The 21,776-nt window shown below is 42.6% G+C and overlaps 1 protein-coding gene across 2 annotated transcripts in view; it reads right to left on the reverse strand.

Annotated features, from left to right (window-relative positions):
- The window catches only part of kcnn3 (potassium intermediate/small conductance calcium-activated channel, subfamily N, member 3), a 44,420-nt gene extending 22,644 nt beyond the window's left edge, over positions 1-21,776 (reverse strand). The window contains exons 1-3 of one of the 2 annotated variants that reach the window (XM_056381601.1): positions 21,225-21,776; positions 19,432-20,558; positions 8,699-8,794 (exon numbers count right to left, since the gene is read on the reverse strand). In XM_056381601.1, coding sequence (XP_056237576.1) covers positions 8,699-8,794; positions 19,432-20,532 — 1,197 coding nt within the window. In that variant the 5' untranslated portion in view covers positions 20,533-20,558; positions 21,225-21,776. Of the gene's footprint in view, positions 1-8,698; positions 8,795-19,431; positions 20,559-21,217 lie in introns of both variants that reach the window. The other variant, XM_056381600.1, reaches the window with a different exon arrangement.

Consider the following 21,776-nt stretch of genomic DNA (forward strand, 5'->3'; position numbering starts at 1 on the left):
TGTATATGCGCTCACAGTTTGGGGACAAAAATGTATTCGCACTGTCACATTACGGGAATGACCTCTCATTTGAGGACAAAAAGCTGGTTGCCAGAAGGTAAACCATTGAAATTCAGGACTAATACTAATTTTTCAGTTTAAATTAGAGTTAGGATTAGAGTTAGGCATCTATGGTTATGGTCGAAGTTAGACTAGGTCTCCAGGGAATTAATGCAGCTCAATGCAATGTCCTCCTAAGAGACAAAAACAAATTTGTATGTGTGTGTGTGTGTGTGTGTTTGTTTGAGCCAGAGAGTAGGGCAACCAAACTTCATGTATATTCATTCACACTTTCAGGACAACGCTTTTTGTCTGCAAATCGTTCATTCATTTCTCCCAGTGTGTGTGTGTGTGTGTGTGTGTGTGTGTGTGTGTGTGTGTGTGTGTGACAGAGTCGCTCCATCAGCCGTGCCTCCGTCTACCTCTCTGTTTTTCCTCCTTCTAACATCCCTCACTCCCCTTCCTTCTCTCTCTCTGAATGACATCTCCCCAAATCAAAACGGAGGTGATCCAGTTTCTTGCCACTGGAGGAAATGAGCGTCTCTCCCTTCCTCTTCCCTCCGCCCTCCCCTCCTGTCCTGTCCTCCCTCGCGCTCCTGCTGTCGGTCTTTTCCTGGCTAAATCGCCATGAGGAAGGGATAAATAATTAAATTCCATTAGGAAAGTAATCTGTCAATGGGAGTGAGTGAGTGCCACTGCCCCTGCATGACCAGGACAGAGGGAGGGAATGAGTGGGGAGGAGGGGGGGTGTTGGGAAGAGGCAAAGTAGGTAGGGATTGTCTATGTGTGTGTGTGTTTGTGTTTATGTTTGTGTTTGTGTGAGAGAAAGAGAGAGAGACACACCCCGTCAACTGTATAAAGAGAGAAACAGTGAGTAAGGTCAGGGAACATCAAAGCTAAATAAACTCAGACATAAAGAACAAGCCCATAGGGAAACATGAGTAAGATCACGGAAAAAGAAAATTGTGCCCTCTGTTATTTTCTTAATTTGAACAAAATGTGGCATCACAGGGCGGAGGGCAAGGGACAAGGGAATGGAAGAGAAAGCAGACAGGACATAAGGAGGGCAAACTCAGAGGGAAAAAACAAACAGCAGGCCGGCGGGAGAACAAGGGATACAAACAGGGAGAAAAAAAGGAGAGATGTGTGAAAATGACAGTGCCAAATATAGGCTGAAGTCTCTTCACAGGTGAATATGTGAGGTCTGACAGGACACTCTCCACCTGAAGCACCCCACCCACCCCACCTGCACCTGCTGCTACATTGGCAACCTGCTGGAGGAGTTTGTCACCCCTCCATCTTTCCTCCTCAGCCATCCATCCATCCATCCATGCCTCAACCCCTTCTAGTCCCCCTGGCTGTCGTAGCTTTGTAATCGTGTTAAGTCCCTGATTGCAGATGTCTCTCATCACGGAACCAGACGCAGCGCTGGCCAGACTCTGCCAAGCGAGCAAACGAGACATGCAGGGAGATTTTTGCACACATGCACGCTTACACATGCACACGCATCCAGACGGCCTTGACAAATGCAGCACAGACGTAAAAAAAAAAGAAAGAAAAAATAGAAAAAATGGGAGGGAAAAAGATTAAACCTCAGTCTGGCATGAGGACAGTGCTAATCACTGAAGGAGATGGTGACAGAGTGAACACTGAACTACTTTTACACACCTATGGGAAATGTCTGGGTCCTACAGCATGGAAGTCCCTGTCACTGGCAGAAAATAACTGGGGTGAACCACACACACACACACACACACACACACACACACCCATATATATGTGAATATGCAGAGAGGATAACACGCTTTCCTTGACTGTAACTGCAGCTCCGAGGGAACACCCCTGTGGCTGTTTCTACACCGTCGAGACAGGAAAGAAAGGGGATAGAGGGTGTCGTGGAAGTGGAAAGGAAGTGCTGGAAAGTGCGAGAGATGAAGAAAGGTTCACGGTTGTGGCGTGTGCATGAGCAGTGTTGCCTATTTTGCCACTAAAAAATTCTAAAAACAGCAACTGTGAGAGAGTGAACAGAGGATTCCACCGGTGGTGTCTTGAGACCAGGAATTTCTTTTGCTCAGTGCAAATATAAAAGACAGATTGTCACTAAAAATGGACAGAGGCTAGTGAGACACAAATGGCATCGAATAAATGAACATTTCTTGGAAATAAGTGGGTAAAATGGTTCTTTCACATCTACAGTGAGGCCGCTGTTGTTTATGTCACTCTCATTTCCTCTTCCATTATATTTCCCGGGGCAGATGTACATTATGCAGAATCTGCAGAACATGTCATCATGAAATGACCAAGCATTGCACGTCTCAGGACTGCAGGCTCACTTTAAAGGAGGGAAGACAACCCTTCATGGAAGACGACTGCTCACTTTATTTTCCTAAAGCCATTTTGCCTGCATTTGAGTGGCTGCGAGGGATCTTCTTGATCAATGATTACTTCTAAAATCCTCCAAATGTAACTGAATAACACAGTTTGCTAATGCTTTAAGTGCACAAATGGACTGGAGAAATATCTCTTTCTCACACACTCTCTTAGAGTTTCTATTTGATTAATTTAAACAACAATTCAATTTTTGCCTTTCAAGTCTGGATTTCTTGCAAGTTTATCAGCTAAAATGAATCCTTTTGTTTTAGAGTACTTTTTGTTGTCAGGTATGTAAAAGTTTCTCTGTGTGTCTGTGTGTGTGCAAAGGAAAGAAAAGGGCCCTGGTGAGCTGGCAGATTAGTGAGTCATGCAACAGACCAGGACTTCAGATGCATGAACATGCATAGACGTCCCTGGACACTACATGAAACACATGAAAGAAAAGGTGCAAAGCTGCTGAAATATTCTGTTATGTTCTATTCACCTCGCAAACATGCAGCCTGGTTTTTGCCCTGTGAATCATTGGTCCTTCTGATTTGCCAAGAGGCCATTTAGAAACTGTGATTCATAATAACTACTGTCTTTAGGGTAATTTTTTTGATTCATCATTGGCTAAACCAATGAGATTTCAATATTTCAGTCTCCATTATTCATGACCAATCTCAGTCAGTTGGGTTGGGTGCAATGTTAACTCAGACTAATGGTGTGCAGTTGCACAGATTGGGCAGTCAATCCAATCATTTCAATTGTCGATTCAAGCATGAATTATGTTGATGTTGCAAGCCAAGCCCTGATCACTTTGTGCTTTCAGTCTATTTCACTCTTATTCAGTGCTCAGCTCAATGATGAGGCTGGTGCCTGGGGGCCCAAGCAGCAGGCATAAAAAAGTTTTCTGCCAAAAGATTCCTGTAAAGATGTTAATTGTCTTTGCCTAAGTATTATGCATGCAAAAAAAATCTCAAATGGATCCCTAAGGTATGTGTAATGCTAAATGATTTGCCACAGTTCAGCAGGAATATGGTATTGTTACCATGGTAGCACTATTCCAGTTAATCCAGTCTTAATAGAGTGCTGCAGGAATGAGTCCTAAAACCCAGAAATTAGCTAGCATTTTAGCACTTCAGGTTCCCTCATCCCGAATATGGGTTTTTTTTAATGGGTTTTTGGTTGAAATAAGGTCTGTGGTTAACAAAAGGTCAAGACATTGTCATATTTCATTCTACAACATTAAATACATCAGTAAATATCCCAGTTGTGATTTCTTTACATTTTTATGTGTCTTAAAAAAGGCTGGTTGCTAACAAGTTGCTATATGAAACTATGCAGGTTGTCGGGGACATTAAACGTCATCCCTGCAGCACATTATTGTAATATAAGTTGTTCTTCTTGTTGGTGTTTATATGATCCTTATCCATCTTATCCATGAAATCTAGATTTCTTTTGTAGTTGACAGTAATCTCTCTGTGACTACTGGCTATTATACTGTTCATGTGGTCGTAAAGGGCCTGGAATCAATCCATGCCACAACAGTAAACAGTAAAATCTGCATTTAGTTTAGGTTTTGGGAGATTCTTGAAATTCAATGGCCTTTTTCACAGCAGCCATTTGCCTTATGATAGCAGGCAAAGCACTGGTGTTACAAATAACATACACAATGGCTCTGTTCTATTCAAGTGTCCCAGTCAGCCATGACAGTGTGTCAGTCACACAGTGAGTCAGCATGAAAATCAAAAGGACCCTGAAACTGAAGTAGCTAAATGATTTCAACCATCATTCTTTTCTTTATTTACACCTGTGCTTTTTGTACTTTGATATGACAAAGTGTTTTCTGTGAGAAGCACAAACGACTGAGAACATGGGAAACGTAACAAACTTAGTGAGGAATCAGAAGCCGTCCAGAAAAATGTCAGAACATGAGTGATGAAACTCAAACATATGGGTATTTTAACAGCAAATATCTCACTGCAATAGGAGAATTTTGCAGTGTGCTAATTTGTGCTCCACTGATTTAATCTAAACATACAATAAACTAATGAAAATCAAAGTTACAACAACACAGCCTTTTCATTAAAGTTTGCATTCATTTTGCTTTTTGGCTGAGATTTTAACTTTCAGTTTGCTGGATTAAAAATGAAAGAAACAAACCCAGGGGGTGTCAAAGTGGCTCAGCTGACTAAGCACAACACAAAACTGCAATGTTCTCACTTCAAATCAAACATTTCTCATGTCAGCTCCCCGGCTCTTTATCCTGTCACTTTTCACTGTAACGCTGGAAAGACATGAATGCACAAACCATTGAAACACATGTTCCCATTTACAGACAGTAATTATCTAATAACTGTCTGTACTTAACAGGAACTCAAATTCTTTTATTTGATGGCATTGAATAAGAGAGATATTTGTGATCCGTGATGATTACTGATGAATTGCACTGCATTGATTTTTTTCCTTGTTTCACGCTGAGAACAACTGGGTTGGGCTGTCCCCTGACAGATTAGTAGAGACAGTGGAGAGAGGAGGAAAAGGAGAGAAACATCCAAAACAGGAGGGCAGAGAAGAAAGATGCAAGAGAGGACTATAGCAGAGAAACACTGTGTGAAAAGGGGACAAGATAAAAGGGGGGAAAAAATAGTGCAAGGGTTTTTAGAAGAAGAGAAATGCAGGCGAGTGTTAAAGTACAACCGGAGAAGGGTGAGTAGGTGAGAAGTTGAATGCTGAGTAACAAGGGAGGAGACGAGTCAGGAAGAAAGGATGTGAAACTCAACAATAAAATTGAATTGATGCCCAGTGGAGGAGAAGGGCGACAGATCTAATCTGATAATGACAGAGAAGCAGGAGAAGAAGGAAAGACAGAAAGAAAAAAGAAAGAAAAAGAGAAGCACGCTGATGGTGGTAAACAAAAACTACTGTGAGATAAAAGACATGAGGGGAGAGAGAAATGGAGATCAGTGAAAGCGGGAGAGGGAGAGAGAGGTGGTATAAATGTCAGCTAAACTCGATAACATCGTTCTGATCTGCGGCGACTCTGCCTCTTCGACCTTCTGTACAAATGTAGCTTATATATACGCACGCGCATGTGTGTGTGTATGTGTGTTTTGTGTGTGTACATGCGTGTAATATCCTGTTACATGCTGGGCAAAATGCTCCAGCAGAGTGTGTCATAATCTGAGAATGAGATCTTTATTGAACAATGCCTTTCATTTCGCACGACATTACTTTTCATGAGTGTGTGTTTGTGTGTGTGTGGGTGAAGCATCCAACAATAAAAAACAGAGACAAAGTGGCATTTGTTATGCTGAACATGTATATATAGGCAAATAGGGTTGGCGCCGGCAGGCAGGTAGTGAATAATAAAATTAACATGCATGTAATGAAACATGTATGGTTTCAGGTGTAGCCTACATACATGAAAGCTCTTTTGCATGCACAGAACTATCTAAGAGTTTAAGATGCTGCACACGGTTACTGCGCTCAGCTGTAACTGCCCCTACAACCACAAACTGTTCTTTTTACATTTCTGTTTATCTACACTGTGTTAATTAGTTACCTTTAGAGTTGTTGGTTGATGTAATTTTGAATTTGGACAGAGCCAGGCGAGCTGTTTACTGTTGCTTTCAGTCTTCTTGCTAAGCTAGGCTAAACACGTCCTGACTCCAGCTTCACACGATCAATATTTCATTAACTTTACTGTTTTGGTTCACTCTCACCTCATCAGCATTGTTTGCAGCTGCAGCAGGCAGCTGTTTATAGTGATAAAAGCTGCCCAGCACCAAACAGCAGACAGATACAGTTAGCCACTAGCTGGTGAACATAATGGAGTTTAGCTGCTATTGTCCATAGTAACATTGTGCACCTCAGGTTAATTGTTAATTATGGAAAGTTGTCAATATTAAAAGAAAAGAGTACTTGGGCAAAAAGAACAAGCAGTCACATGATTAAACAGGTTCAACCCAATCCCCAGATCAGCTAAACTTATTTGGAAGAGAAAAAGAGAGGGAACTCTAAATGATTAAACTTGCAGTTTGTCCAACTTACTTTAGTTGTGTGGACACAGTTTTTCTGTGCAATGAGGACGTATTACCATCAGTTCAGAAGTGCCCATTTGGTCTTACCTCCTACTAAACTGGTTTAGATTATCTGGGTGAACTGTTGGCTTTTTAAAACCTGTCGGACCATCTGATCACAATGTACAATGTGCAATGTTACAGCAGAAATGATGGCCAAAACAATGAAAATGAGACTGATGCTGTAATACACCAGAATTATCCTTTAAAGCGGTAAGCTGCTGTAGTGTAAAAATTCAAATAAATTATCACCATCCTCACTCACGTTATTATCAAAGGGATTTTGGGTTAAATCCCAAATTCACCTCCCTCACCCTGCTGCGATTCCCACCCGTACCTTCACTGCACCCTCCCCAAACTCCTAACTTCATTTAATCAAAAGGAATTATTTCTCAAAGAGATTAACAAAAGACCATTTTATCTCTCTCTCTCTCTCTGTCGGCCTTACAGTAGCTACTCTCAATCTCTTCTTCTCCTGTCGGTATTAGTGTGCCTGTCACGTGCAGCAGCCACAGTGTGTGTGGGTGGATGACTGACTCCGTATGTGAATGTGACATCAAACTTGTGAGCAGGAACGAGGGTTCTTTTATCAATGAATGCTTAACCATATATCCAAACACATACGTGCACCTCATATACAAGCATTGAGTCGGCTCCCTTTCCTCCCGTCTCTTAATACACAGTGGCTGCCTATTGCAGAGTGATTACCAGTCTATCAGTCCCTGTGTATGACGGTGAATAAGCAATGCCCATCTAGTTATTGATCCACAGAAGGAGAGTCTGAACCTCAGAGCAGTATGCATCAGAATCCCCATCACAGACCCGCAGGAACTTTAATAGACATTTCCAGCGACATCCAAGCTGTGATATAATGAAAAAAAAAAAAAAAAAAAAGTCACAGCTTCAACCTAATATGTTGTTAGATGGATGAGTGCGGCTCTGTGGTTTAGCTGTTGGGAGTAATAGCTGGTGTGGGGGCACTCATCGGGACTGATTCCCGCAAGGCTCCCATAAATAGTCAATGTGCATCGATTGCAAATGGCTTCCAATGAAAACCCCGGCTAAATGACCATGGTACCATTATATTAGTGAAATGACAAACAGCAAAACAGATATCATGAAGCATGAAAGCATTTCTGATTGATTGTTTCAGCCTCACAAGAGGTTGGGTCTGTGTATGTTTACGTGCGTTGTGTGTGTGACGTTTGCATGTTTATGTATGTTCTCTGTGCATCTATTGAATGACAGGATTGTTATTGAGTGTGTATTTAACATTCAGTGCGTATCTACTGGATCCAAAGCCATGCTGACTCTTTCGTTGATCCCACTAAGACTCTCATTAATGTCATTAATTGGCGGGAGCCGACACACACCTGGGTCCCCTGGTCTATCTCCAGACCCTGAGGGACGACCACATAATGTGTACACTATGGACGGAGCTCAGATGTGCTTTTGTTTATATTAGAAAAAATAGAAATAGATATATAAATAGAAAAACACTCCTAAACAAAAGGCATTAAAGTTCTGCTACTGCTACACACAATGACATCAGCATGAACAGCTTACTTATCTGTCTAGAAGAAACGTTACGAGTTCAGCATCAAACTCTTGCTTTGTTTCTATTTCAATCACTTCTTCTACTAAGGTTAGCATGCTAACTGTCTCGTCAATTTCTGAAACCCAGCCAACGATGGATGAAGCTCTTGGCAAGACTGGTAGGTAAATAGCTGGTAATGCTATTGTTAGCCATGTAGCAATAGCAAAACTTCCAAATAGATCCTTTAAAAGATTGGTGGCTATTTTGGGGAATGCTCTATCTTGCCAAGAGTGAGATAAGAAGATCAATACCATAACTATTTGTAAAACCATAAATTTTTCTTGTGTTGACACTTTTATACTTTTGATTGTTTTATACTATAACTTTTTCTACAGATTAAACAAAAGAGATATAATATGGTCTTTTCCGGTGCTAGTAGATGGAGTTTGTTACCTTTGGGCATGGCAAGGTTATCGGTTTTCCTCTTCTTCCAGTCTTCAAGACAAGCTGAGCTAATCGTCTACCAGCTCTAGCTCCATACTTCAAGCACAGACATTAGAGTGGTATTGATCCTCTTCTCAGTAAAGCTAAACTACCAAAGCTGCCAAAATATCACACACCTGCATGTGATTTACTTTGTGTCCACATATATAATGGAGGGTGGAGGCATGTGTTTGTATTTTACCTGAACCTCCCGTGCATGGTAGGCTATGATGAGGCCCAGCAATATGACTGTGGACAGGCTGATCAGACACTTCAGGGCCAGAGAATACATGGAGCTCTGTAGAGAGAAAATGGACACACACACCATTAGAATCATTCAGCACCAACATAAAACATATTTCAGATTGACTCTGCTTTGGTAATTAGTTTAATATTCAGAGGAAAGTGATGAAAAACACTTAGAGAGGATAACACAATCTTAAAAAGGTCTTGATTGTCAAGATTAAAAGTCTGGTTTAACTTGTCAGATGTCCCAGATGTCACACAATGTCCTACGTCCCTCCGCTGAAATGCCATGTGCACCGTGGCGGCACTGCCTCAGCATAAACAATAAGAACTAACATTTACAAAAGAGACTTTCAAAGGCTGAACAGAAGTAGAATAGTAGTATGCCACCCGTCTGCAGTCAAGCTTTAAAACCTCTGCTTGTCTGGTTTCATAGGGTTTATAATCAATGCACTGGGGAACTTCCGATCAATACAACTCATAGCACTTGAATGGCTTCTTTAACCCCCTCACCTCACACGCAGACTACAGCAATGCTTACTAGAGTAACCATACATGTGAACACACATACGTACAATCACATTTGTATATTAGCACATCTACACAACTGCACACGTCTGATCTACATTAATCTACACCAGTGGTTCCCAAACAAATCATGGCCCATTTGAAAATCTCAAAAATGTTTGCGGCCCACATCTGAACCCATAACAATGCGGAGGCCGAATAATGTTTTCTCAGAGCGTTTTATTTTATTATTTTATTTATTATTATGATGGAACATTCTGGCCTGAACTGAAAGCAGGGGAAAAGTAGGAAGCTCCATTTTTCTTTTTTCTTTGACATTATTTATTTATTTATTTTTATGAATACATTTTTTCACTAGAATTTTACTGTTGTGCAAATGATTTGTTGGCCCACTTGCAATACATTCGCGGCCCACCAGTGGGTCAAGGCCCACAGGATGGGAACAACTAATCTACACAAATGCAGATGGAATATCAAAAGAGAAAAGTGTGTTTTGATTGATTGTTTTGCTCTCAAGTGATCCATTTCAGAAAGTAAAAAGGAGTAAATAAGAACAATTCCTGTGATCACATATCATGCAGAGTACTTGAACTAACCCACAGCCAAGATATATTTATTTCTGTTTGGCTGACAGATGTCCATTAAAATTCAACATTAGGACAACTCATTTGTGGCTCTGGTTAACAGTTTAATCACCATTTTAAATCGGCGCACAGGGTATGTTAAACTGCAGGTAACCATAGCAACAACACACACAGGCAGGTTACCCTCACTGGAGAAACTTGCCTAACCATGGGTGAAACTCATACACAGAAGCAGCAGTCATAAAACTCCAAATATAGGGAAACAGAATTACAACATTAAGTTAATAAAGTATCGAAACGATAATAATATGAAACCAATTGTAATTAATCAATTGATGTGGTTAATATATAATGCACAGTCATCAGGGTCACAGTATTCCTGCACATAACATTAAAGGATAAAGCCGGTGTTGTTGTTTAGTTTGCTAACTGTCAACAAATTCAAAGAATAAATTTGATGAGGACTATATTATGAATTATTATGTGTTTGGTGCTCTGGTAAATATTTGCAGTTGGATGGAGGTATGAGGGAACCCAGGGAAACGGTGTGGCTTATTAATGTGTTTTTAACAGTTTTTGGATGGATAATGGAGCTCTGTCACACAGAGGAAGCGGCTATATCAGGATCTGGTCAAACGGGTAATGCTTGGTAGTAGGATCAATTCATTGTTAGTTCTGTTCTTTTCAGTGTATGTGTTTACAAAAACCAAACTTCTACACTTATCCTTTAATTTTGAGGAAAAGAGAGGAGAAAGAACCAATAAAAACTTATAGGTTTCAGAATGAGGTATTTCTTTCTGTGTCCTGTATATGCCAATCTATAAACAATGAGAGGCATGAATAAGTATTAGACAGCTATTGGCTGTCTAATGTCAATAGCTGTCAGAGTTCACCAGGTTTCATTCATTACATTTTCAACAGAGTATTTTAGTGTCACTATTCTGTTTAAAAAACTTGTAAAACCTTGGGAAAAAAAGAAATTCTGTTTACAGATACAAAATGTCAGGAATCGGTAGTCAAACAAAACATTTCATTTGACTAATGTTCTAAGCCTTAGAAATACAACTAGCTGTGCTCAGTGCTTTGGTTTCTGAAAGCCACACTTGCTAAATTCATTCATTTGTCTACATCAGCTCAAGGACTCTGGAATTGCAGAATATATTGCAAACACACAGACACACACACACACACACACACACACACACACACACACACACACACGCACACAAAAGAAAAGAAAAAAACAAGAAAATGAGGAGCATTCATTTTCAGGATCACCAAGGTCACATATGAACACAACAGCCTGCTGCCCTCTTCAAAAGAGTTGAGCCAGCTTAAGACTGCAGCATCTCAAGTCAGATATTTCAGCTGTTAAGTAGGATGCTGTTAAGAATTCATTGCCAAACACTCTCTTGTTCTGAGTGTGCACTCTGAGTTTAGGCATGTATTACTCAGCCTTTCTTTCATGACGTTATTAAGCAGAAGCTACATTACATTTTGGGTTCATGAATATATATTGCAAGTCAGCCTCGTGGAAAATAGAGTGTGTTAGTGTGTTATTGTGTCTATTTAGGGTCTCTGTAGATGCCTTAATGTTGTTAATTCAACATCACACAAACACTCAGAAACACACACGCAGTCAAGTTTGTTAATCCTCACTTGCCCATTTCTCCGTTGAGTATGCATTTTCCCCATAATTATCAAAATAGACAAAGATTCAATATGAGACTGAGTGCCCTTTCTACCATTTATATAACACACACAATTGCACACACATACAGAAAAACTCACACACGGAGAGCATTAAGTGAGTGTTGTTCATTTGTTGCTCATATCAGTGTGGTTATGGGCCACTGCACAACACTGAGAAAATACCATCTAGCTTTGACTCTCCAATGATTTTCTCTATCAGCTTGCCCAAAGCTCTCGCTGTCTTTTGGTCTTTATTTGCTTGCGCTCTCTCTTCCTGTCTTGGTCCTCCTCTCCTCTGCTAACATCTCATTTCACTGAAGCAAACTAGGTGCACATAGGGGTGAATGATTAATTGCATTTGCGATAATATCGCAATACGATAAAATAAGATTTTCTAACTGCAAAGGCTGCTCTGGTCATGTGACATGCAAGAGAGAGTAAAGCAGTCGGCTAAAAGGGATCAAAAACTTGGCCTGCTACACTTTGACCTGTTGTACAATGACCTTTAACTTTAGTGTCAAAGAGGAGCAGTACGTCGGTTGTGTGGCTTTAAAAAAGAAGATTCTGCACAGCGTCAGGTGTTGTGCAGAACCTGCCTTGCTACCGTCGCTACCTCACGGGGCAACTCTACTAACCTGTGTCAGCATTTTAAAAAACACCCTCAAAGCCATGTACGATAGTTACATGGCTAAAATGCCGACCACCAGTGTGTCAGGTAAGCCATATACCACCTGACAAGGATCACTGACCGAAATGTTTGAAAGCATAACTCCATATGAACGTAATTCAAAACGGCATGGGGAGATTACTCAGGCAACAACAGAGTTCATAGGGAAAGGTATGATGCCTCTCAGCACGGTGACCAAGCCTGGGTTTACGACTTTGATAAATACACTGGAAAAGCGGAACAGCATGCCCTCCCGCACATATTTTAGCCAGGTTCTCATACCGGAGCTACATAAAAAATACAAGCAGAGAGTCGCAGCAGAGCTGAAAACAACAGAGTTTTTCGCTACTACAACTGACACGTGGTCAAGCCGTACAGCGGAGCCCTATCAGAGTCTTACAGTGCATTTCATTAAGGAAGACTTCGACCTAAAAGCTCGCTGCTTTCAAACTGCCTACTTCCCTGACGACCACACGGGGGAAAACATTGCAGCTGGCTGAAGGGAGGGGGCTTGCCAGCTAGGATCTCCATGAAGAGAACCATGTCTGCATAACGACGGACAATTTTACATGCTTACAAGGTGGTAAGTGAAACAAATCAGTCAATATACTACTGTGATTGAAGTAGTTAAATAAAAATATGTCAGTCATATGAATTCATGCATCATCTAATTTCATCCTGACATATCGGCCCGACCTACAGGAAAGAACAGTTTATGTTTAATCTATCTAATATTGTGTTAGTCATAATAAAGAATGATTTGTTGCTTGTGTTTGTTGAATAATACAGAAGATAAGGAACTTATCTAAAAAATAATTGCATATTAAATCGCAATTGCATTATTGGTTAAAAAAAATCGCAGTTAGATTACTTTCCCGAATTGTTCAGCCCTAGGTGCACACGAAGCCAACAATGATGTGCTAATTAGAGAATTGCAGACTTGGGTTTCAGCAGCGAATCTGTCTAAATACACAGTCACACTTAAGAGTTGAAATGTGATTTGCTCCGAGTTAACTTCCTCTCACTCTCTTCCCTCTCACCTCGCTCACCGTGTTTACCTTCAGCCGTCTGTTGGCCGTTTAGTTTTTTTTTCCTTCAGTTCTGCCCATTACATTGTCAAGAGCATTTTGTTTCTGCCTCTTTCCACTTCACTAACTCTACCTTCATATCAAATGACTCGACTGTGACGGTGATGTGTGTGTACATGCTTGCCGTCTGTTCATTTCAGTTTTTTTTTTCATACCATGACCACTGACAATCCTCAGTGCTGATTGGCTGGCAGAGGTCCATTAATTTCTAAGATTGGGACACCTGTGCTGCAGGTGTTTGCTGTTCTAAATGAATGTACCAGTATTAAACTTTAGACAAAAACAGCAACAGTGACATTTGTTCGTACTTCAACCGCTACAATCAGTGGCACTAAATGAGATAGCAACCTCCTGACAGCAAGAAGAAGAGCTCCTTTGTTTGCTGTATTTAGCTGAACAAATAGAAAACAAGTCATCTGCGTATCTCTGTACTCCCTTAAAAACTAATTATAAAGGTGTGGATAGTGACAGATTGTCTTGCAAACCTTCTTTTAAAAACAAAACAAACCCTTTCAGTAAGTCAATCAGTCAGTTACAGGGCGCACAGTCCACATGAACCTTCAGGAACATGGGCACATGATGAAAAATACAGAACACAGACCTTGGCAGCCACATGAATACAGTAAGAATCAACTTTGAAGTACTGACATTTGAGCTACAGTCATCAGGGGATTAGCTTAAATTTAGCATTAAGACTGGAAGCTTGGCTCTGTCCGAAGTTCAAAAATACACCTTCCAAAATAAATAAAAAAATAAAAGCTGATGAATAATAATCAAATCAATTTGGTTGGTTGTTTGTTATTTTTTAGCTACAGTGAAGTTTGTACAACCATAAGTTAAGTTGTTGTTGGATAGTATCCCTGGCATATACTGTAACGCTTGCATGTGTGTGCATGTGTTATGCGTGTGAGGAAGTGTTTTTCCTTTTGTCCAGCTGTGCATTAAGTGTGTGATTAGTGTGTATTGATCAATGGTTCAGTGGACAGCATGTGGAGATAATGAGCTTTTTGAGCTTCTTTAGTTCAATCAGCAGGCGGACACAAACACATACACACACACACACACACCACAAAAAGAAAAGGGGTTTTCCCCATTTGCCCTCACCTCACCCTTATTGACACAAATGTGAGAGCAAATAGATGTCGCCTACGAACCCATTACACTTGCAGTGATAAGTCGCTCACTACACGTGTTGGTAATGAATATGAATGTGTGTGTATGTATGTGTGTGAGTGTGTTGTAATGTGTTAGCCTTGGGGGTCTCTCCCTGTCAGAGTGATTCCTTCTTGCAATCAGTCTCCAGGGAAACAGGCAATAGACAGAGGTGCGATGTCACCTTACCAGGATAAACACACACACACACACACACACACACACACACACACACACACACACACACACAACTGCACTTTGACACACACCATTACAGCCCTACACACTCAATTTAATCCAGACAAAGGGGGATGTGAACACACAAACACACACACACACTAGCAGGTGCATCCATGGGTACTAATATGAATGAACTGAATCCATAAAGACACACACTCCATAGGTGTGTATACACAAAGGAGACAACTCAGTCAGTGACGTGAATGTTTACGTTACAGCTGGATGATGCAAGTCCTAACACACCCATGTGTACCAACACACTCACACTAGCAGACAGAGGTAGCCCAGCCTTGTTATACTGAAAGAAATGAGCATATTTGTACCTGTTAGTAGCAAGACCTGTGGGAGCTACCGTCCCTTAGAAGCCTGTGATCTAGAAGATGAAGGGAGCGTGGAGTGGAGTGGAGGAAAGGAAAGGAAGAGGAGGTGGAGGAGGAGAGGAGGGGGAGAGCAGCGCAGAAGTGCTGAGATGGCTGATAGCTCCTTTAGAGAATATGGTGGCAGTTGGTGCATTTAATTCCCTGATGATCCTCATATACTGTCTGAAAAGCAGCACGCAGCCACTGTAAGTGGCCTAGCAGAGAAAGGTCTCCCAGTAAATGTCTGCAAGAAATGTCATAGGCAGGGGGGGGTGAGGGCTGTGATGGAGAGGCGAAGGTAGTGTTGATGGAATGAGAGAGATGTTGTAAGCCTGCTGAGATGGCAATGACCCCTTTGGGGAAACGAAGACGTATTTAAGATTTGCCAGTAAACACTCCTCATAAGTGAGAAGAAGGAAGTAAGGAAGGAGAGGGAGAATGAAAGCGAACCCTGTTGCTAATCTGTGAAGTCATCCAATGCTGGTGGTAAGAAACTGACAGTAAGTGGTTACATGCTAACACATGATACCCCATCCCTCGATCTCTCTAACACATAACACCCATCTGTATGGTGAGGTGTCAAGTGTGTCTATTGACAGTTTGACAGGTGAAGTTGACAACAGCTGTGCATTCCCTCAGAATAGCCATGTTCCATCGCAGGCCTGATACGTGGCGTGAAGCCGGGGCCCCGAGGAGCCAAGTGGGCCTTTGTGAAATGATCTATTGATCTGACAGTGACATGCCGCATGCTAAGGTCCCAGGTGTCTCAGGGCCTCAGTTATTCTCAGATAGAGACACACGTCAGACAGATGTCGGACCCCCTCTCCTTTAACCTGGTTCTTAATAAAATCAATAATAGAAGCTCATAAAAGTGTTTTTAAGGTAAGCTGTCCCCTTTCTGCCATTTAAAGTGTCAAGGTCCTGGGTCAGAGGCAGTGAACAAGTGACACTGACCATGAAGACGTGCCACAGAACATGTAGATAAAATACAGTACAGTGTTTTGACAGCAAAGATGTACAGTATCTCTAACAAACTCTCAAAACATGTCGCAAGAAAAGTTATGGTAGAAATTTGAAACCCTCACTTTTGCTTTTGTGTTGGATGGCTCTTGTGTGAAAACTCACAATTCTGCCTGAGACCAAATTAAATTATTTCACATTCATGAATTATTTCATCATCCAGTATTCTCTCTGCATAATCTGTCTTGGCTCAATAACTGTGATTGTACGTTTACAGTACAGGGATTTACTAAAGTGCTGAATATACTCTACATGCTGAACATGAGAATAGTTTTTCTGTGCAACAAAAACATAACCTCATGATCTCAGATGTGGCCTTAGTGTTTATCTGGAACATGACTTGGTAATAACTGAAGGGAGATGCTATGATACAATTACCGGGATATCTCAGCTGTAGCTACACTATGTGCTGACAGGGTCTGAAATCTGTTTCTGCACATGAATATACATATGCTTACTCACTATATCCACAGTCACGAACACCATGTCCTCCTCTGTTAACCTCGCTCTTTTCATCCCTGCTAACATACTCACAAATGCACACATGCACCATCCAACCCACCCTGTTTAGTTCCATTCTTATTCTTCATCTCTATTTTTGGGAGCAACACAGAGCAGCTGGACCTGCTAAAAAAGAGTGCAGGAGCGCTTGGTAGACATTCATACATTGGCAGTAAACAGTGACATTGAGTTTACAGCTCTTGTCAAAGACACAACGTCTCATGAAGCTGTTAACAGGATATTTATATATATATACACATGCATACTGTATATATTTTCAGTGATGAAAAATGATCTGTACCTATCACATTTCCTCATGAGCGCTCACTCCACCTCTCAGTGACGGCTGTCAATACTTAGCACACGATATAGCACCTCTGAAAGTCAGCATCCATTTTCAATGTGCGCGTTTGTACGGCATGTGCGTAGGGGGGTGGAAAGTGCATGTGTGGGTGAGTGATTATCAATAATCAATAGAAAAAAAATCATTCAAGGCTTCCCCCCTTACAGTGGTTTAAAGCACTGCATGGACCTTTCCACTTCTCCCTTTGCTGTCCTCCCATTCATCTCCTTTTCCGTTCTCTCTTTCATCCTCATGATCTCTAACCATTTTTCACAACAACCAGCGGGCTTCTTTCCACCTCAATTATCTAAGTGAGGGCTTGAACTGTCTGATGGAACGCCAGTATCCGCTGGAGTCAAACCAAATCCGCAACCATAAAAAAAAAAAAAAAAAAAAAAAAAAGGACAAAATATAACTTGGCACTTGGCATTTAAAAATGAATTTGCTGAAGCGTACTTAACTCTCTGGATTCAACCTTTCTTTAAAAATGTACAACCCCGAAAGGAGACTATGAGGTCCAAAGATATTTTACATACTCTTCTTCCTCAACTCTGACATCCTGTTATTAACTGGATATCTTAATGAACATAGATTAATCAATATAGTAGCTAAGAGCACCGGCAAACAGAGTGGCTTCCCTGCTCAAATTCACAGTTGTCCATCAATTCTTATTGATAGACATTGCCGCCTTATTCAGATGAGGACTTTATTGGTTGTAGCTTAAGAACCTAAATCAGGCTTTTCATTATCGCCTTTCCTTTTTCTCTCCTTCTACAGCCTCTCATTTCTCGCCCAGCCGCTTCTCTCTTCCGATCACACTCCCCCAGTTTGACGCCCACTGGAGGAGCAGAGGAGCAGAGGGAGAGAGAAAGTGAGGGGAAAAATTAAAGACAGGAAAAAAGAAAGCAGTACAAAGAGACGGGCGCAGAGTTGAAATAGAAAGGAGACAGACAGAGAAAGAGTCGGCTGTCTCCTTCGGGGAGGAGAATAGGCCGACTGAAAGGAAGAAAAGAGAGACTGAGAGAAAGAAATTCAAACCATGAATTTTCATTAATAAAAAGAGACCGACTGCCTCTAAAACAGTGATTTTCATAAAGTAATGAGTGGGAGACAGAAGCAAAGGAGAAACTAAGCCAAGGCACAGCGAGCAAAACAGAACAGGGAGATCTCTCTATGACAAGAACAGAGAGACCAAGTATCAACTGGAGACCACAAACGGACTGAAAGAGAAACAGAGAGGGGGGAGATAGAGAGGAGAGACACACCCAGCTGGCCTGTTCTAATAGGCTACCTGTAAATCTGTGCACTCACATGATCCCACATCCTCCTTCACATGATCAGTGATCCATATATGACAAGCTGCATAAGTGGAAGTAATGTTTCCACCTTATTAACTAAGGAAAACCAGCTCTCTGTGATGTGTCAGACCGAAAGTAAGGATGAACCGGGGGATAGAAGTATCTCTGCATAAGGAAGGTGAGAACAACATGCACCTAGGCTTTGCGGGACCCTGTGACACATACACACACATGCACACACACGACCAAAATAAACAGACAATAGCAGCCAGGGGCCGATTCAGCTTATTACACTCCCCATTACACAGACAAATGAGATCCTGGCCTCCTACTGATAATCTGCCCCCCCCCCCATGTCCTCTGCATCCTTGCATTACATCACCCAGAAGCAGCAACTGTCAAGCCTGGTCATTACAGTACATAACCCTCCAACAACATTGGCATGGTTCTGGTCAGACTGAGTGGGGAGTGCCAATCATGAATTAGGTGATTAACTGGTGAAAGCTGATGCCAATTATCTGGCCACCTACCCATCCAAAATACTCAAAGTTTGGGTGCCCTTGTGATCTGGGTTAATATGCATACTATTAACGTATCTAGCTGGTGACCTTTGTTACATGGCATCCCCTTTCTTTGACCCTCCCCCTACATTTCCTGTCAGTCATCGATGGCTACTATCAAAATGTTTAAAAAGAGCCAAGGTTAGACTGAGATTCCAGCTAAGCACCAACACACGTAGCTTCTTTTTGGGGAGACTTGAAAGGAATGGAGCTACTTTAAAGAGGCACTCCATCAAATTACTATTTCACCTTCATAAAGTTGGAGGCCTTGTGAGAGACGATGAAAAGCAGAATGGTCAAAATTGAAATGGCAGAGACAGAGATATCCTGACTTTTAGCTCCCAGTAAGGGCCAAACACAGGATCCTACGTTTCCCATTATGCAACTTGATAGTGTGTTTCATTAGACCCTCCCTGCCTGGTAAATGTACGTCTTTGAAATGCCACACCCCCAGTTTGTAACTCTGGCTTTCTGTTCTAGATTTGTAGTCACACCCAAGTCAAGATAACCCTGATGACATCAGTATGACATCATTAGGATATTTTTCTCCTCCCAGAGCCACAGAAGACATTATACCCCCGTTTTCCCAGGAGTAGTACTAACTATGGCTAGTGATCGTTAAAGTGATCGTTAAGTATCACCGGCCCATCCCCTCACCTTTGTGTACACGCCCCATGACAGCTCCGTCTCAATAACCATGACGACGATGCCAAACATTCCGAAGATGAGGGCATAGTCACTCAGCCTCTTCCTCTTTTCGAACAATGCCCTGCGATGCCCCAGTTTATAGCCAATGTTTTGGTTCTTCCGTTTAGGGGCCTTGGAGGTGCTGCCCCTAGGCCCGGTGCCCACCGCCCCGACCCCTCCTTGCCTGCTGCCCCTCCCCGGCTGCGCCCGCCTGCTCTCCACCAGCGCGTGGTTCTGGTGGTAGATGGACATCTGGTTGGATGTGGAGTCAGTGATGTCATACCCTCCTCTGAGGTACGGCGAGTCTTCTTTGGATGAAATCACAATCTCTGGAGGGCTCTGGATTGGGGGTTGATTGGTAGAGGACTGGGCCACCGAAGAGGTAGGTAGGGCTTCTCGCTGTCTGTCATGCCCCCCAGCGGCCGTTGCCCCGGCAACAGCTGAAACGCCACCCTCTTTGGTTTCACTGCTGCTGTCTGATTCGATGAGGTTTCTGCGGGAGGCGCTGAGGCGGCTCAGGGGCTTCATGACCCCGCCTGTGTACTTACAGGAGCTCATGGCGATCTCCGTGAAGGGGTTACTGTCCCTACGGTGAACCAGAGGGCTGGCCTGTCTGTGTTTGCAGCCCCTCTCTCTCTCCCTGTCCCTGTCACGCTCTCTGTCCCTCTCCCGCTCCATGGAGGGTGAGTGGGAGGAGTAAAAGAGGGCGTTGTAGACCGGGGAGTTGTCCCCGCTCAGGCTGTGCTGCGAGCCCAAGCAGGAGGACAGTGGGGTGCTGGTGGGGTGCAGGGCGTTGGGGATGGGTGGGGGCAGAGGCTGGGCTCCAGAGGAGGACAGGGGTAACTTGGGGAGCGATGTTGGAGGTAAGTTGGGCGTGGCAGGGGACGGGGACGGGGTGCTGCCATTTAGACGGTCGAGGCTTGATCCTCCCATGTGGTTGGAGTGGTTTGATCCTGGCTGATTGCCAGTGGTGGAGGGATGGGATATAATGCCCAGGGGAAAGAGGAAGCGTTGGTCCTCATCCTCGCTCCCTCCTAGCAGAGCCAAGCTTAGAGAGGGGGGAGGCTCCATGGTCACGGCTGTGGCCACGCACCTGTCTACAGACAAACACAAAAAAGAGAAGAGAAGAACTGTAAAGAGAAAAACTATACAAAATACGTACTCTTCATCTTGACGGTATCAATGAAGACAGGACAGACAACGCCAGAGAGGATGGAGGGAGGAGTGGATGAGAATTGTGCCGGACAATGGTTAGTTAGAACAAATTCAGGGGAAAGACTGAACTCCAAAGGCTGAAGATGTGTGACAAAGAGGGGCAGCAGAGTGAAGAAAAGTGGTCGTAATTGGGGAATATGTTATTCCTTGAGTCACATTTGAGTCAGCTGCCCAGTCAGCCTCTCTCAGCGCTCTCTCTCTCTCTGTCTTTCTGTTTCCCAGTGTCCTCTCCTTCTCTCACATCCCACAGCGCTTCCAGCAGTCTATGCCATAAAATGTCATCTGTGTTACACTGTTGTTAGCCTGGAGGATGGTACAAATCCTCTGGCTTTACACCATGGAAATGAGATCAGGCTCAGAGACTAAAGGATAATAATTCCACATGAGTCAATTTTGATAGCAAGGGAAGTACTGTGACTAGTTAACCATAAGTTGGCTGCATTTTGTTGCATTTGATTGATCCAAAACAATAACCTACTTTCAGTATGATATAACCAGACACCTTCACGGCCCCCTCCTCCCTGTCTGTTTCTCTACCTACCTCCTACCTCTTCTCTCTCAGTCCCTGTCCCCCAGGTTAGTTGTGTTGAATCACTGGCTGGATGAAAATAGACCACCACACTTTTTCTTTTTCATGTTGTCACGGCCATCCCACCATCCTTTCGCCTCCTTTCATACAGCTCCTCCACAGGTCCTCGCTTGTCTGCCGAAATTGTGCGTCGCTTCCCACAGATGTTGCCTCCGTCTCCGCTCACTTGATATGATCAGTTTATTTCTCCTTCTGTCATCAGTAATCTAAGGATGGTGCCCATTTCGATCCTGTCAGTGACAATCGACACGAGATGAAGAGGAATAGTCCATGGTGCTTTGTTTAAATCGGTCAACCTGTGGCTGCACGTTAAAAATGTGCAGCAACATAAACCGGCAAAAAAAAAAAAAAGAAGAAAAAAAAAAAAAGGATGGGCAACAAAAAAAAAAAAAACTCAAAAAACAAAACAAAACGCAAAGCTGGACGTCAAGTAACAGTCCTCAGATGAGCAGTGAAGTCTGTGATTTAATATGTGACTCCACCGACTTCCACTCAATCTACAGCTGACTGT

Source organism: Seriola aureovittata, chromosome 7, assembly GCF_021018895.1.
Source record: "Seriola aureovittata isolate HTS-2021-v1 ecotype China chromosome 7, ASM2101889v1, whole genome shotgun sequence".
Classification (NCBI taxonomy): Eukaryota; Metazoa; Chordata; class Actinopteri; order Carangiformes; family Carangidae; genus Seriola; species Seriola aureovittata.